This window comes from Canis lupus, chromosome 2, assembly GCF_048164855.1.
Source record: "Canis lupus baileyi chromosome 2, mCanLup2.hap1, whole genome shotgun sequence".
Taxonomy (NCBI): domain Eukaryota; kingdom Metazoa; phylum Chordata; class Mammalia; order Carnivora; family Canidae; genus Canis; species Canis lupus.
The window spans coordinates 63618855-63635704 of NC_132839.1; the positions used below are offsets into that span (position 1 = coordinate 63618855).

The following is a 16850-nucleotide window of genomic DNA, read 5'->3' on the forward strand; positions in this document are numbered from 1 at the left end:
CCAAAGAGCCTCCCAAGCACTTAAGACTCCCAAGGAAGCCCTCTGAGGGGCATCCCCCAGCCTGGACCCTCTTAGGGCCTTCTCAGAGGAAGGATGCTCAGGGCAGGATGAGAGCTGCCCAGGGACCTCGTGGCCTCAGCCCACTTGTAGGGACTCCTAACTCAAGCCTTCTCCCAGGGCCAACCCTCCACTTTCTGGAGGCAGGCTGGCCCCATCTCTCTGCCCCATCCATCCAAGGGCAGCAACAGGAGGCCAGGCTAGACATGGGTCCAGGTGAAAGGTGAGCAGTCACCATGGGCCTCCATATGGCTCTGTACACGCAGACAACTCGCTCTGACCACCACCCTCAGGGACCAGCTCTCTGCAGACCCCATACCTGGGCATTGGGAGCTGTCTCAGGGACAACCCACCAGCTACATGCTAGGACTCTGGTGGCACTGGACCATCCGGAGGTGCTAGAACCCTCAGCTGCCCTGTGTCCCACTGCCAGGAGCTGCCCATTGGGTTTGCGTTCCAGGCTCATCTAATGAAGACGCTCCGGAACACTCCATCTCCTGATTTCCAGGCCAAAACTAGAGGCTTCCAAAAGTCCTGGGAGCCCTATCTCCTGAGCATGCCTGGGGACTGGCTTTCCCTGGGCCTTGGCCGCAGCCACCAGGGGCAGCCCAGGAGGCCAGCAGAGAGGGGTCGGGTCCCAGGGCCTGACAATGCAGGGAGCTGCCCAGACACATCACTGAGCAGAACCCCAGGGGTGCTTCACAGAGGTAGAAGTAGTAACGTCAGAATTTCTACAAATGTATAAAATTCACATGTCAGTGCACGTTTGTGGAGGAGTTAGCTCCCAGGCTAGAGGGACATGCCCAGCCAGGGATGGGCATCTCCCACTGGTGTGCCAGCCTCTGGCCCAGGGGAAGGATGGGAGATCTGCTCCCCTGTGATCCTCAGGGGCCCGTATAGCTGCACACCAGCCAGGCAAGGGCCCTGTCCCACGTACAGGGTACACCCGGCTGGTGAGCACACAAGAGTCCCTGGCCACTTCAGTGGTGGGGCAGCAGGGCTCCAGACACATGGCCACCCTGTCACACCCCTCCTGGCCTCTCTCCTAAGTCTTGGCAGCAACAAAAGGGCAGTAAAGAAAGGTGCAGAATCCAGCCAGTGTCACTACCCTCTGTCACTAGTCCAGCCATCCAACTGGGGGAGACGCTGCAGCCCACCCAGCCCATACCCTACATGGACCCCAGGAGGACAGGAGAGGGCCATACATCCCGGGGAGCAGCCCTGGTGACATGCTTTGGTCCATGTCCAGCAGACACTGGCCGCTCCAGAGCCCCAGGCTCTGCCACACCCCCAGTGGGCTCAAACGGCCCCCACCCATGTGTCCCCACACCAGGGACCAGGGGCTCCAAAGGCACAGGATCAACAGAAGCCGGTGGTGTCCCCAAGCTACCACTGACAAGACACAGCCCACTGTGCTGACCCCGCGCAGCCCCTACCTGCCCCTCCTGCCCAGCCAGGCCTCAGACCAGCCACAGCCCCCGCAGTCCCCACACCGACTAAGGCCGCCCCGAGCCGAAACCAAACCAAACAAAAAGAGGAAAAAGGCACAACTGTTTGTTTTCCATTTTGCTAAAACACTTTACGTCTGTCTGTATAATCCAGATTAACAAAATCTGAGAGCTGCAAGAAAATAGGGTGCCGATTTCTGTACAGTCTACAAAACTCCTGTCCCCAAGCAGGGACGGGACGCCACCAGGGAGAAATGTACAGGGGAGAGTGGGGGCTATACAATGTTCTGCAAATATCCCGACTGCTGACAGCACAAAAGGCCCCTCGGCAAACTGGGCTTATTTCACTCATCTGCTCGTTTCCCAAGTGCCTTTTCAAGAACATCCCCTCCGCATCCCGTATGTGGGACCCAGACCCATGGTCCACCATCCTCCTCCCTCCCAGCTCCCAAAACAGAGGGGCCTCCGTGGGCATTTACGGCCTTCCTACCACTGTAGCTGGGCCCAGGACTCCAAGCTGGACCTGTGGGCACTGCCAACCCTCTTGTCCCCCCACTGTCCAGGCCACCCTACACCTGCCAGCTGCCTCCCACCTCAGGAAGGAGAGGCTGGGGGCACAGCCAGGCCACCCCTACCCCCAAGCCAAAGTAGACAGCACTCATCCCTCCCAAAGGCAGCAGGGAATCTGCTGCCACCCCTGGCCTCAGTCGCACAAGTCAAGGCTGGACAAGGGCTCCCCAGAGCCTCCTCACAACCCAGGAATGCTCTTTTGGGGGAAAGAATGCTAAATCAGGGTCTCCCTCCAGATCTCAAAATCTGAAACCTTCCACCCACCCAGCCACCCGCCCCCACCAAACTGGGCCAGAAATAGTGCATATTCTAGACCACACAGGTATGTGTGTATGTGTGTGTATGTTAAGGTATAAACTACCATTTTGTCCCAAGAATTAAAGTCATGCAGAGTGCTATTCTGTCTAAATAACTTATTAAAAAATAGGTCGGTTTCAGGCTGGGAGAAGCTGTGGGCTCAGTGGTGTTGGCAGCGGCCTGGCTTAGTACGATTCACAGGACAGAGCCCATCAGCCGCTAGGCAGAGTGGTCCTCGGGGAGGTCTGGGAGAGGCCACCATCATCTAGCTGGCACTGGGGACAGGCGACTGCATGACTGTCTCCCCTCTGCTCTCCTGTAGGACCCTGACCAGGCTGTGCAACAGGTTGCTACGGGAACCACACCTGGGTGATGATGCCAATCAGCAAAGCCGGGGCAGAGGAGGGACAGAGACCAAAAGGAAAGAAACATGACTCAATGTCAAAGCAAAGCTGGGCCGGGCAGAGCAAGGGATGGTGAGAGACAGGCAAGCCCTCCAGAGAGCAGGTGGGCTGCCAGGGCTAGCTCTAGCTCAGGCTAGCTCCAAGGCCGGGCAGGGGGTGCTCACCAGTCTAGGCCCAGTCTGAGCAGGGCAGCAGGGCAGGAGGCTGTGGGCATGCGGCATGCTGCAGCCAGGCCATGTCCTCAGCATGCACGGAGCAAAGCGGGGCCCATGGCCAGCTCGGTGCCCCATGGGGCAGTAGCTGGCCAGCCCAGCAGGCCACACCTCCTGGGGACTGACAGCTGAGCCATTGCCTGGCTGGCGGCCAGGGGTCTGCTGGGCAGGGGCCGTGGTGCAGAGGTTCTGTGCTTGGTGGGCCAGGCTAGGCCTGCCCCGACGGCGTTGGGCTGGAAGAGGCCCCTCGAGCAGGCTGAGCAGCTGAGTGGGCACGTGGTGGTCCATGCTGTCACTCTTCAGGACGCAGCCCCAGCAGGCTGGGGAGGGCGAGGGGCCGTGGCTGCAAACAATCTAGCCCCCAAAGTGTCACAGATGAGCAACAGCCCCACACCCCCTGGAGAACCAGCCAGAGAACCGCGTGATGTTGAAAAGAAAAAACCCAACACAAACGCCAAGGTGAGCGTCTGAAAGCGGGTCTGGGCGGTGGGCAGGCGGGCACAGGCGGATGGGGCGGCCAGGGCGGCAGGTGGGCGGGCGGGTGGGCAGTGGTCACTCCTCGCGCAGCTGCAGGCGGTAGCGGTGGTAGCGGACCTGGAAGAAGAGGCGCTCAGCCAACGACAGGGTCATGCCAGGCAGCACGTAGTGGTCACTTGAGCCCATGTGTCTGAAGCCCAGCGACTCGTAGAGCTTGTGTGCGGCCACCTTGACGGCCGTCGTGCCCAACACCACCGCAGAGTAGTTGTGCACCAGAGCGAACTCCAGCACCTTGCGGCCCAGTGCCTTGGCGATGCCCTTGCCACGGAAACGCGAGTCCACGGACATGCGCAGCAGCTCCACTGTGTTGTCTGCCTCGTGGGCCCGCGCCGCCACGATGCCCACCACGTTGCCATCCAGCACGGCCACCCAGAAGCAGGAGCCTGCAGGGACAAGGCAGTCAGAGCTGCGGCATGACACAGCTGCCCCACCAGAGCCCTCCGAGCAGAAGGCACCAGGCCCAACCTGCCCACTGCCCATGGCAGCCCCAGAGCGGCCCCTGCCCTGGGCCTCAGCTTGGGCAGAGAGGAGCTCTGGGGCCAGAGTCCCTCCCCCAGGGACTAAGAGCTGGGCAGGCCTCAGCCAAACAGACCCCTCCTCTGCCCAGTTACCACCAGAACTAATGCTTGAATGGCCATGGACTAGCCACAGGTGCAGCCTACCTGGCCTGGCTCCCGGCCACTTGGGGCCCACCACAGTGGTCCCCGTGTATCCACAACAGGATGCTGGAGAGAGGTAGGTGCCATGAGGTTACCTCCAGAAGGACCCCTACAATGGGAACTCGAAGATGGGCCAGGGCAGCAGGACCTGCCTGGGAGCCATGTCCCCAGGGGCCTCAGATCTCAGAAGCCTCTGGCTCGGTCAACCATGCTAGGAACTGCTGAGCCTGGGAGCCCCATGGCCTGCCTGGATCAGGACCACCACATACCTCCCACTGACCTTGGCCTCTCCTGGGCTGGAGCCCAGTGGCCAGGCCAGCCATCCCATCCCATCCCCACCCACGACCTGGACCAATCACAGCCCCATGAGAGGCAGAAAGAGGAAAAGCAGGGCAAAGGGGGATGAGAGAAGAGAGAGAGAAAACATATGAAGGGAGGTCTGCAGGCATGAGCCACAAGGAGAGCCGGCTCTCCACTGTTGACTGCCAACCCAGAGGCCCAAGGAGGCAGGGGCTGGCCAACAGGAGTAACCACTCTGAAGACCCCCATCTGCACTCGCCCTGCCTGTGGCCACGCCAGCCCCCATGGCCATATCTGCCACCAACAACCCCCACCTTCTCTCCTTGAGTGGCAGGTCTCCCCCGTAAAGATTCTGCGCCTGACCTTGCCCAGTGACATCACACTACCCCACCCCAAGGGTAGGCCCCCATCAGCCCATCTGTGTGCCAAGGGAGCCTCCCATCTCCTTCACTGCCATACCCTGAGAAGTGACATGTCGCCAGGGCTCAGGAACGTCTGAGGACCTGCTGCCCTGACAGACCCTCAGGTGATGGACCCTCCACCAGCTGACCTGCCCACCATCCAGGGCTTCTGGATCCCCCCAACACCCTGGCCAGACTATCCCCTGAGCATCATGGCACCATCGGTGCAGTTCATCCTCCCTGTCCCCGGGGCACTTTCCTGCAACCTGCCAGACATCCCTGGAGGACAAGCAGCGCCCCCACACTCACAGCCAGGGAGACGGTGAGACGGTGGCCCCAAAAAAACAGAACCAACAGCACAGCACACTCCCCACCTGAGCCCTCTTCTGCTCCTGCAGCCTGAACCTGGCTGCCAGCTAGGTGGCTCTTACCCCTGTGCTCCCCCTGTCCTGGGCAGAGCTGGGCTGACACCACGATCCCATGGAGGACAATAAGCTGAATTCAAGCTTAGAAAAGTGTCAAGGAGAGCCCAAGGTGCCAAAGGCTGGCCAGGCAGCTGCTGAGGTAGGGATGGGGGTGGAGTCAGGGGCAGGGCAGGGCAGGGCCAGCCTGGATGGAGCCAGTGGGCATGGGAACTGGCTGTGCCAAAGCAGGGCACCCTTACTCTGGGATGCCTTGCCTCTCTCGTCCCAGCTGCCCACTGCTGGCACTCACCAGGCTCCTCCTACACCCTCATCAACCGTGGAGCCCACAACCGCTCCCTCTCCTCAGCCTGGGAGCCCTCTAGCACCAGCACCAGACCCTCACACCCCAGAGGGCGGAGACAGAGGCTCCCTTCTCTGACTCAGGACCCAAAGCAAACCATGTGGTCCTGTGACCCAGAATCCAGCCTGCCCCAGGTCAGCGTGGAGAAGAGCCCCCAGGGAGCTGCAGACCCCTCCAGACCAGACCCAGTCCCTCCTCCTCGGGAAGGCTGGGGTGGGGGGTGCTGGGTGAGACCCTCCGCCTCACTAAGTGGCCCAGAGGCAGAAGTGAAGGCCTTGCTCAACAGCCTTGCTCTTCTAGCCATCAGTAACCCCCACCGAAAGCCTGTTCCCACCTGAGATCCTCTGCACCTACCACATGGGTCCCTGGCACTGCAGCCCAACCCACAATCCAGCATAGCAGGCCCAACAAGAGATGAGAAAAACTCAGAGCAAGGGCCTTCTGCCGGCAGCACAGAGCACTGGGACAGCAAGCCGGAGGTCTAGGGTCTGGGTGGATGCTCGGGGGCCTTGCCCCAGCACCCCAGTCCCTGCCCCCTGCTGTACCCCCAACCCATGTCCAAGCCCTCAGTGACCTCAGGAGGTTCAGGTCACCAGGGGCACTAGCCAAGCCCCACCCTGGGCCTGTCTGTCCTGAGCTGCTTGGTGCTAGGGGGTTCTCCTGGAGCGGGGGCCATGAGAGGGCAGGAGGAGCAAAGGGTGGGGACAGAAAAAGGCTGGGGACATGTGGGACTCACCCGGCGGCTTCATGTAGTACTGCTCGATGTCAGCCATGTCCGTGTGCAGAGCGCAGTCCAGGTAGGCCAGGACCACCTTCCGGCTGTAGTAATAGCGCAGGCCCAGCAGCCCTGCTGGCACCAGGCACGTCAGCAGCAGCGAGCGGGTCAGGGCAAAACAGAGCACTGCAGGGAGAGGTGGGAGAGGTGGCCTCAGTGAGCAGGTGGTGAAGCCCCTGGGGTCAGGGACCAGGGACACCCCCCCCCCCGCAGTCGCTCCAGGCTAAAGGAGCCAGTCGGACCTGGGTGCAGAGGAAAGGCCACACCAACTATGCCCCAGCTGTCTTCCCAGTGGGAGCCATGGGTCAGCCTACCAGCTCCTTCCTCTTCTCCCCAGTGCCAAACTTCCTACAGTAGGGAGTGCTATTGGGTGACCCAACGTCCCTAAGTTCTGAGCACAGCAGTGCCCCTGGAGGGCAGCAGCAACAGGCCCAGGCAGGCTCCTTGAAGGGGTGGCCCCTGCCCACCACCCATGGGGTCCCCCAGCTGTGGAAGGAGCTTTGCATACACCCGGTGGCTCCAGGGAGGTGGGGAGCCAAGGAGCTGCTCACACAGGCCCTCCAGGCTGTCTGAGCCTTGTAAACGCTGGGAGTGGGAGGGGGCCCCTTCTTCCCAAGGCCAGGCCCTCAGGGTTATGGATGGGGCAGGGGGAGTGACGGAGGCAAGCGGGAGATTGCTACCAGATCCATCCAGGCAGCCAGGAGGCAGAGGCGCCTGCGGTGAAAGTCACTTTCGCCGCATGACCTTGGGAGCTTGACAACCCCCAGCCTCAAGCTCCTCATCTGTGGAATGGGAACAGCCACCTTCCTGGGGCCCCGGCAAAGGTCTCCAAGTTCCTGCGGGGGCTGCCCGCCCCCCGCGGCCCCCTTGCTTTGCCTTGTCGGTGCTTACCCTCCCCCGGCACCCCGGGGAGCTGGCTGTCTTCCCCTCATAAATTAGCACTTGGAGCCTCCGAGGCAGCCTCCCCCGCCCCGTGGATTATATATAGTTACACGCGCCAGGCGCGGAGCCTCAGCAGCGGGCGCTACCTGCCGCCACCCCGCCCCCACCCGCGATGACCTGGGAAGGGGCCGCAGAGGCGGGGCCCGCGCAGAAGGGGACGCAGAGGGAACGCAGGTGGGGACACCGGCCCTCCCCCCGCCCGCAGACCCCCGCCCGCAGCCCCCCACCCTCCGCCCCGCTCGTTCCCACGCCCCCGCCCGGCGCGCTTTGGCCGGGAGCCCGGATGCCACCGCCGGTGCCACCTCGCCCCAGGCCGCCGCAGAAAGCCGGTGGCGTGCGGGTGCGCGTCGGTGCGCGAGCAAGGGGGTCGGGAGGTGGCGGGGGAGGGGGGGCAGGAGGGGCCCCGCTCCCCTCCCGGGCTGAGTCCTGGGCAAGCAGGGCAGCGCGGCCGGGGCGAGCGAGCTGCGGGCGTCCGGTGCGTCGGTGCCCGGCGGGGCGGGCGGGCGCGGACTGCGGCAGGCGGGGGCACTGACCGGCCAGCAGGGCGTAGAGCAGCTGCGTGCGCGGGTGCTGCCGCAGGCCTCGGAAGGCCGTGTTGGGGATGCGCTCCATGATGCCGTCGTAGAAGATGCGGCGCGCCGCCTCCTGCTCGGCCGCGCGGAACTCGCGGATGTACACGCCGCGCCCCCCCGGCGGGCCCGCGCCCCCCGCGCTGCCGCGGGGCTGGGGACCCGGCGCGGGCGGGGGCGCGGGGGGCGCGGCGGCCGGCCCGGGCGCGGCTGGCAGCGGGGGCCACATGGCGCCGGCGGCGGCGAGCAGCGCGTCCTTCTTGGCCCCCGGCAGCGCCTCATGGTCCTCGGCGGCCACGATCTTCGTCTCGCAGACCATGTCGGGAGGCCCACAATGCATGCACCCGGCCGGGCGGCGCAGCGCGGGGACGCGGGCCGGGCTGCGGGCGGGCACAGCCCGGGCCCAGGGCAAGGGCGCGGCGCCCTCGGACCCGCGGCGGCGGCGGCAGCGGCGGCGGCGGCGGCGGCGGCGGCGGCGGCGGCGGCGGCGGCGGCTCAGGGGCGCGGGGCGGAGGCGGCGGGCGGCCGGGGCGCGCGCAGGGAGCTGCGCCGCATTTTGGAGAAGTATTTATAATGCAGCGGCGCCGGTGCAGTCGCGGCGCCCGGGGTCCCGCAGGGTCCTAGCGTCCACTGCATTGGCTGCCGAGGGTCACCATGTGATCTCGGGGGTGGGAGCAAACACCGCCTCCGCGCCCGCCCGATGGCACACTTGGGCGCTGCGCGGCGGCGGGTGCGGGCGGCCAGCGGGCGTGCGCCTGGGCGGGGGCTGGCGCGGGCGGCCCGGGGCACGACGGAGCGGCAGAGCCCCGCGAGGCGACCGAGGTTCCCGGCCCGGAGGGGATGCCTCCTGCCCGGCCCCTGCACCCCCGCGCCGCCACCCCTCCGCGCGGGCCTGGGAGCTCCCGGTCCCGAGGCCGGGCCGCTGGGGCCCGCGGCGCCGTGTCCTCCTCTTCTTCGGCCTCCGGGCGCAGTCACCGAACCATCTCCATCTCCGTCTCCCGCCCCTTTGTCTGAATGCGACGCCCGGCCTGGCGCCCCTGGGAATCTGCGCCCGGGGCCACCCGGGCTGGACGCGCGGGTATGCGGTCTGGGCGGGCTCTGATGCCCAGGTCGCCCGCAGCCCCCCGCGGCCGCGCGCAGCACGGCAACCTTCCGCTCAGACACCGAATTCCCACAGCGGGCACCGGGGGCGCTGGGCTGGTAGGACCCCTCCCGGCCCGCCCCCCCCTCCCGCCACCCTCCTTGGCCCGCGCATGCGCTCCACGATCTCGGTGCAGGTGCGGGTGAGGGGGGGGATGTTCTTGCTGAGTCTTCCAGGTCCCTGCGAGCCCTGCCGACGCTGCGGGCCAGGGACGGAGGGTGAGGGTGGGGGACAGGGAATCCCAGATCCCTCCCCTAACACTTTATGAACCCAGCCCCCTGCAGCTTGCAGTGCACCCCTTCCCCATGATGACCCCGCGGGGCAGCCTGGACCTGAGTTCACCACATCCGCATGGTTAGAGTCGAGACCTAGAGGACCCTCAGCCCCCAGCGAGGCAGCTGCGATTATCTAGAGGGGACAACCCCTCGCCAGCGTCACGCCAAGGGATCTGGGCAGAGTGAGAACTCCAGACCCAGGAGCTGAACGGTCCGCAGCCAGACCGCCAGTGCAAGGACCGTGGTGGGAGGGGGCAGCCAAAATGGGAAGTCACCCGGCACCGTCTTTCCCAGATGCCAGGATTTGTCTGGGACCTGGCTCTTATCTTCCCGGAGAGGAATGTGAAATCATGGTGAATCTCAAAGGAGCCCACAGATCCATTCAGAAGTCCCTCCATGTGCTCCCTGAGTGCTGCCCGGAGCCCTAACCAGCCACAGTGGACCAGGCTCCAGGGCGTCCTCAGGTTGACCAGGTGGACGGCAGAAGTGTCCTGGCTAAGCCAGGCAAGTCCAGGCAGGAAGAACAGGAATGGAGAGAGGTGGCTGAAGTATCTGCAAGTGTCCAGGGGCTTCAGAGGAAGGGGAGGCATGGCTCTAGATTTGGGGAACACTCTCTGTGACAGGGGCCAGGAGAATGGAGAACCAGGTGGAGGATCCAGGAGCTCCTGGGCAGTGTCCTGATCTCTGACCTCTGACCCCAGACTTAGTGTGAAGAGGTCCCACTGTGCAGAGTGGCCCAGCCCCTAGAGAGCCACCGCTTCTGCTGGCTATTACCCAACCCACCTCCCCCCCAAGACTCTGAGCTCAAAGCTACCCCTCCTCTGGCCCCAACAGTCAAGCCCATGGTGAGGGGGGAGGACTTGTGCTTCCACCAGCCTGACTTTGGTTGGCCCTGTATCTGCAGAGGTCCCTTCTTCCAGGTGACCTGACCTCACCTCCATCCCCAAGTCCTTGATGCCCTACCCTGTTCCCCCTTACCGCCCCCCCCCCAACCACTGCCTGCCCATGATGGCTTGACTTGTCCTGGTCTAGAGGGCCCTGGAGAGTGCCAGGAGATGGGAAGGAGACAGCCAGACTCAGCTTGGAAGGGACAAACCTGGACCCCTGGGACAAGATGTTGGAGACCTCAGGACCTGGGCTTTAGCACTTGGAGTGGGGGTACCTTTAAAGGGAAGGGAAGTCTGCACAGGAAGCAGGGTCCCAGGCCTGCTGCTGAGCCTGTTCCCTCCCCAGTGACCTGAAGGTGCCCCCCACACTTCCCATGCTCTCTGCCCACATCAGGAATCCATTTCACAGACAAGGAAATCGAGGCTTGTGAATTTGGGGAGATCCCTTCTCCCAGTCCATTCTCCTGTACACCCTTCCAGCTTCTGCTGCTCCGAGTCTCTTCTGCACCTGCACCCGAGATACCTGGGTGGCCCCGACCACCTGCAATTCCAGCCTCTCTCCCACCAGTCCCCACCATCAGAGCTAGGTCTGGGCCCACGCAAGAGGGGCGGGACCCTGCCTAGACTCCAAAGGTCAAGTAGGGTGGGTGTCCTGGGCCTCCCCTGCTCAGTGCTGGGAGGGGGCACCAAACACAGGATGGTGCATTAGCAGAAAAGCCCTCACTCCAAGCTGAGGAAGGGACTGTGAGTCCATTCAGGGACAGACCCATGGTGTCTCCTCCAAGAAGTGGAGAGGGCCAGTTTGTCCCTGCTGGGGGAGAACTGGGGACCGAGACCCAAACTTCACCAGTGGTCAGAGGTACAGGAGTCCTGGGAAGCAACAGAGGTGGGTGGGAGCACTGGAAGAAAGCTAAGGGGTCTCCAGGGAAATGAACCAAAAGACCAGGAGATGGGAAGAAAAAAAAAAGACCAGATGGGAAGTCCAGTGTGCAACTGAAGGAGCTGCCCAAAGAGGAAAGAGGAGGGAACAACTATGACATAATAATGATTATTATTATTTCCCCAAGCTAAGGAACTGAGACTCCTGATTAAAGTCTGTCCAGCACTTTTTGTGGACCTTCAATCCCAAGAATGTCCTGGGGGTGGGAGGAAAAGAAGCTCCTGACAGGCACTGGCTGCCAGCAGCTGGTGGACTCAGACTGCCTAACCTCCTCACCTGGCATCCCTGAAGTACCCATCCTTCCCTTCCACCCTCTATCCACCTCTGAAAAGAAGAAAGCCCTGTCCTCCTGTGGCTTTCCAATCCTGCAGGGGAGGGGCAGGAAATAAACTAATAAAATAAATCAAAGATCTAACATCCCTTAGGGACAAACAAAAAGCAAGGTAGGATAGATAAAGAACTAAAGAATGAGGCAGGTCATGGAGGAGGCCAAGTAGGCAAATCCATGGAGAGGTGACAGCCTGTGCAAAGGCCCCAAGGTAGGAGGGGCTGTGAATTGAACATGCCAGCAAAAGATATTTTCAGAGAGGCCAACTCAGAAAGTTTAATTACCACACTGTTTTCTAGGAAGATACTTGAAGTCATGCCGCATGGAGAGGATGACAAGAGGTCTAGGAAACAGTGACTCCATACCAGAAGAGTGAAAGATGGGCAGTGGACAGTAGGAGTACCCAGCTAGTAGGGAGCAGGAGGACCAGGGTCTGGCAGGGAGCATAGAGATGACTTGAAGGTAAGGATGTGATAAAGACAGAAAGTGTGGGAACATAAAGGCAAACATCAAGTCCAGGAAAAACTAAAGCTGTCCAAAAGTTAATGCATTCCCAATTCACTGCTTAGCCAAGAATCATATTTACACATATAGTCATGAGACACTCTTGACTAAACCTCCCTACAGATGAGCAGGAAGGTGATATCACAGCTCTAGGACAGAACCTACATGCTATCAGCCTCCTGGATCCTCCACCTGCCACTCCAGGCCTTGTCTTGGGAGCTTGTGCTCTGACTTCCTTCCAAAGAATACTCCTATGAAAGGGTTTCTAAGACAAGCCCTCAGCCAACCCTATCTTTAAAACAAAACAAAACAAAAACCTAAGTCATTTTATTTTTTAAAAGATTTTATTTATTTATTCTTGAAAGACAGAGAAAGAGGTAGAGACATAGGCAGAGGGAGAAGCAGGCTCCCTGCAGGGAGCCTGACGTGGGACTCAATCCTAGGATCCTAGGATCATGCCCTGAGCCGAAGGCACATGCTCAACCTCTGAGCCACCCAGGCATCCCTCTGCTGTCCCTATCTTGCATAGTAATAGAAACCCCAACTTGTGCCTGAGCTCGTGGCTGCCCACAAAATATAGGGTGCCCAGTTAAATCTAAATTTTGGATAAATGAATAATTTTTAGTATAAATATGTCCTTAATACTGCATAGAACATACTTATACTAACGAGTACTTACACTAGAAGTATTTGTGCTTTTTATACTTTTCATATGGGTCCTAGATCTGTATTTGCTAAATCTGACAACCCAAGCCCAGACTGTGGTACATCCCCACCTCCCCCACAGCCAAGGATGGCAATGTGACTGAAGCCAACCAATGGAACTCAGCACCGTCTGGGCAGGGCCCTGACAGGAGACACCTGCGGGTCAGCACTTAACTTTTTTCTGCAGTCCCAAGACAGGAGAATTCTGATCCCTGCCACTGAGTACCCCATTCATTTCCAGAATTGAGGGCTGACCTAAGCTTTACATGGCTTCAGCCCCTCCGTCTCTCTCTGACCTGCTTTAGAGTTCACAGGCTAATCACTGCCAGACATCTAGCTCAACCTCCCACCACCACCAAGGTAGGACTCTGGTTTGCTCACTGTTTCCAGACATACCGACTGGCAGGTATGTGCCAGGCACTTCTAGGCAGAAAAACACTGAGGAAAAAACAGGTTCCGGGTTAGAAGGCCAGTGGGGGTGGGAGCCAGGGCAGGGCAGATCCTGTGGAGCTCAGAGGCCTGGAGGAAGGGTCTCAGTAAAGATAAAGCTGGGCTATCCGCCCCCTCTGGCAGCAGACCAGAAATGTCCACCTCTACCCACCAGAGGCCAGGCAGCAGCACAGGAGCACCATGTTGCACCAGGCAGCCACAAGTAGGGAACTGCAACCCCAGAAAAGCCAAGTGTCCCAGAGCTGTCACTTCCAGTCACGGCCCTACCATGCTCCTGGATGTTCCAAAGCATTGCTCTGGTAATACAAAACATCTACGGAATGAATGGAGGGAGGGAGGAGGGTCACCTGTTTCTCCTGGAGAGCTTCTGCCTGGTGCTGTGCCACAAACATGTGATGAGAGTGGGCCTGTTAGCCGAAGGCACAACACTTGTACGCAGGCCCAGAGTCCTACTCCATGGTGCCCAAGGGCTGGGTGGAGGCTGTGGGGACTGTGCTAGCCCTCTGTTCCCAGAGGAGCCTTCCCCCCTGGCTCTCCTGGCAGCCACCTCAGGCTAGGCTATGTGGAGATCCACTGGCTGGGCCTCTAAGGAACTCACATAACAGTCATCTCCAACGCAGTGCAGAAGAGCCTGGGGGGAGGGGGGCTCAGCACTGGGACAGCTGTTCCAGGGGATGAGGCCAGCTTCTACACTCCCCTGGCCTCAAAGCAAGAGCAAGTGTCCGAAGGCAGACTTGCAGCAACCACATAGTGCCTGTGGGTAAAGGTCTACATGTTTGGCTAGACCTGTCAACCTGCTCAGCACTGGTACCAGTGTGGAGCGGGTATCAAGAGGGCCTCGGCCCACATGGAACAGCTGGGAAGCCAAAGCCCACAGAAAGGTCCAAGCAAGGACTCCTAGGGGCGACGCAGGTGGGCCCTGGTGGCCAGAACAGGGAGACAAGACACAGTGTGCTGGGCCAGGTATTTATTGATGAAGAACAGTGGTGTCTGAGGGTCCTCAGCGCCCGGAAGGCCAGCAGGCACACAGGGCCCGGCGCTCGGCCTGCAGCAGGAGAGTCTCCGTCTGCAAAGCAACAGGGGGCAGTGAGGGCAGGAGGGTAGCACCACTGCTCCCACCCACCAGCTCCTACCAGCCAGCTCCCACCTACCAGCTCCTACCCACCAGCTCCCAGCCACTGCTCTCACCCACCAGCTCCCAAAGACACTCCATCTCCTGGCTTCCCCCACAGGCAGTACCCTCTCCACCTGCTCCTGAGACCTTAGAGCTCCCCAAACACACTGATGGTAGGACACTCTGCTACCCTGTGGACCTCTTCCTCATCCCACGCTTCTCTTCCACTAGCCTCTCTGCAGTTTCTTCCAGCACAGCTGTCCTGTCTGGGACCCTGCATGCACTGATGCTAGGCCTGGACAACTTTTCAGTGACCTTCCCTTAACACATATGCCCCCTCTCTGGGCCCCCACCAATGCCATCCCCAAGATGGGTGGGGAGCTGATCCTCCCAGGAGCCCAGCTCCAGACTCAATGAGATTCAGACCCTGGAGACCTCCCCAGGGCTCTGGGGAGCTGGCCAGAAAATGGGGCCAGGCAATTCTCCCCCTTTCCCAAAAGGAGTACATATCTCTGTCCTAAGTGAAGACTACTTTGGCTGAGGCACAGGGGGACGTGGGAGAGTGTGGGAGGGGGCCCAGTGTTCCTCCCAGATTTGGGGGTGACCTCTGCAACCAGGCACCCTGTGTGCCCACCCACTCCTCCCAGGGTGAGGGGGGGTGCAGAGCCTCCCAGACTGCCCTGCCCGAGCTGCCAGTTCTTGCCCATGCCTCCCCCCATACCCCTTTCTGACCCAGAGAAAATGACCCCCTCTTTTCCTGCCATGGGGCCTCACTGCCCCATGTGGAGGGATGCTGAATTGAAACTGGAGGTTCTTCCTCAGTTCTGGGCAAGACTCACAGGGGAAAAAAGCCCAACGAGGTCTTGGGGAAGAGGGGCCTCCTCCCTCATGGGGCTGGAAGCTGGGTATTTCAGGCGGACTGCTCAGGGGTGAGACCTGCGCCCAGAACAGCCCTCAGAGGCCAGCATCTGGAGCCAGATGCGGGCAGAAGGGTTTGTGGCGCAGGTCCTTGCCCCCCTTCCACCCTGCGCAGCCCCTCCCGGCCGGGTGGGGGGGCTCACCCTGGAGTCCAGGCTGTAGGCTGTCTTCCGTAGGTCCTGCAGGGCGCGCTGCATGAACTCGAACGCGTGGCAGTCCACGCACGGGCGGCCTACGGAGGCGAGCGTCAGGGTGCAGGGCAGGCGGCCCCGGCGCAATCCCACCCGAGCTCCTCCCACCCAAGGGGCGGCCCGGCCGGTGGGTGCCGGGAACAATGGGCAGGCGCGGAGCTCTCGCACCCGGGCGCTGTCGGGCCCGCGCGGACCCTCCGCGACGCACGTACTCTGCGCGGGGACGGCGCTCCCGGCGGCGGGCTCGGCACGGGCCTGGACACCCAGCAAGGCCACGCTCAGCAGCAGCAGCAGCCACGGCGGCAGCGACCTCGGGAGCCTGCAGGGAGGCGGGGGGGCCATGGCCGAGCGCAGGAGCCGGGGCGCCCTGCACGAGCCGCGGGGATCAGCGGCTTCACAGACCCCCCACCCCGCCCCCAACTCCCCCCCCGCCCACGAACCCGTCCCGCCGCGGCCGGAAACCCCTCGCAGCCCGCCCTCACCGCGCCCCCGGGGCCGTGAACCCGTCCCATCCTGCGCTCACTCCCGGGACCAGAGAAACCCCGTCCTCATCCCGGTTCACGGACCCCCACGCCCCATCCTCGCTCCACCCGCCCGGCCCGCGAACCCCTCCCACCCCGTTCTCGTCGCGGTTCACGGACCCCCCGCCCCGCCCTCACCCCGGTTCATGGCCCCCCTCACCCCCCTCGCCGCCCTGGGCCCACGAATCCCCCGCCCCGCCTTCACCCCGGTTCATGGGCCCCGGTACCCCACCCCATCCCGGGCCCGCGAACCCCTCCCGCCCCGCCCCGCCCTCACCGGGGTTCACAGACTCCTTACCCCGCCCTCACCCCAGTCCAGGGACCCTCGCGCCCCTGCACCCCGAGCCCTCCACCCGCCCTCCAGGCCCGCGAACGCCCCACCCCGCCCTCACCGCGGTTCAGGGACCCCGCGACAGCAGCGCCCGCGACTCCGGAGGACGTGCTGCGTCGGGCGCGCACCGCGCATGCGCTCCGGCCGGACCGCGCCCGGGTCCCCCCTCCGCCGTCGTTGTCATGGGAACCCCGGGACTGCTCGAACCACCAGTTTAAAGGGACCAAGGAAGCTCCGAGACTCCCAAGTGCTCGGCCCTTGGGGAAGGTTTTGCCTGCAGCCACCCTGCAGCCAGGTTCACTGGCGTTGGAGTCCGGAGGGCTGCCAGGAGGAGGCAGCGTCTGGGCGGAACCTCCAGAGCCACTGTGGGCCGGAGCGGAGCTGAAAAAGCGGGAAATCTGCTGCTGGAGTCCGGCGGTGCGGAGTCTGGGGGTTTCCCTGGGGCCCATCTTGAGGGAGGGGCTCTGTGCACGCCAGGGCCTGGGGAGGCTCCTCGCCGGCCGGTAGGATCCCGTCGGGTCGGATTGCCCCGGGGAGGTCAGCCCTAGGAGCGAACCAGGCGTGGGGAGGGGGGAGTCCAGCCTCTCTGGTCCTCACTCCCCGGCGCCT

General features: G+C 62.3%; 2 protein-coding genes across 2 annotated transcripts; both read right to left on the bottom strand.

Annotated features, from left to right (window-relative positions):
* Positions 1 to 1610: 1610 nt before the first annotated feature.
* On the bottom strand, positions 1611 to 8362 carry NAT8L (N-acetyltransferase 8 like). The gene is made up of 3 exons (XM_072804280.1): positions 7901 to 8362; positions 6387 to 6551; positions 1611 to 3908 (listed from the first exon to the last, which is right to left on the bottom strand). The coding sequence occupies exons 1-3, from the start codon at positions 8274 to 8276 to the stop codon at positions 3541 to 3543; spliced, it is 909 nt and encodes a 302-aa protein (XP_072660381.1). The 5' UTR covers positions 8277 to 8362; the 3' UTR covers positions 1611 to 3540.
* Positions 8363 to 14118: 5756 nt separating this feature from the next.
* Positions 14119 to 16417, bottom strand: NICOL1 (NELL2 interacting cell ontogeny regulator 1). The gene is made up of 4 exons (XM_072804322.1): positions 16303 to 16417; positions 15602 to 15756; positions 15342 to 15430; positions 14119 to 14232 (listed from the first exon to the last, which is right to left on the bottom strand). Exons 1-4 carry the CDS (start codon positions 16374 to 16376, stop codon positions 14167 to 14169), a joined length of 384 nt encoding a protein of 127 aa, XP_072660423.1. The 5' UTR covers positions 16377 to 16417; the 3' UTR covers positions 14119 to 14166.
* Between the last annotated feature and the right edge of the window lie 433 nt (positions 16418 to 16850).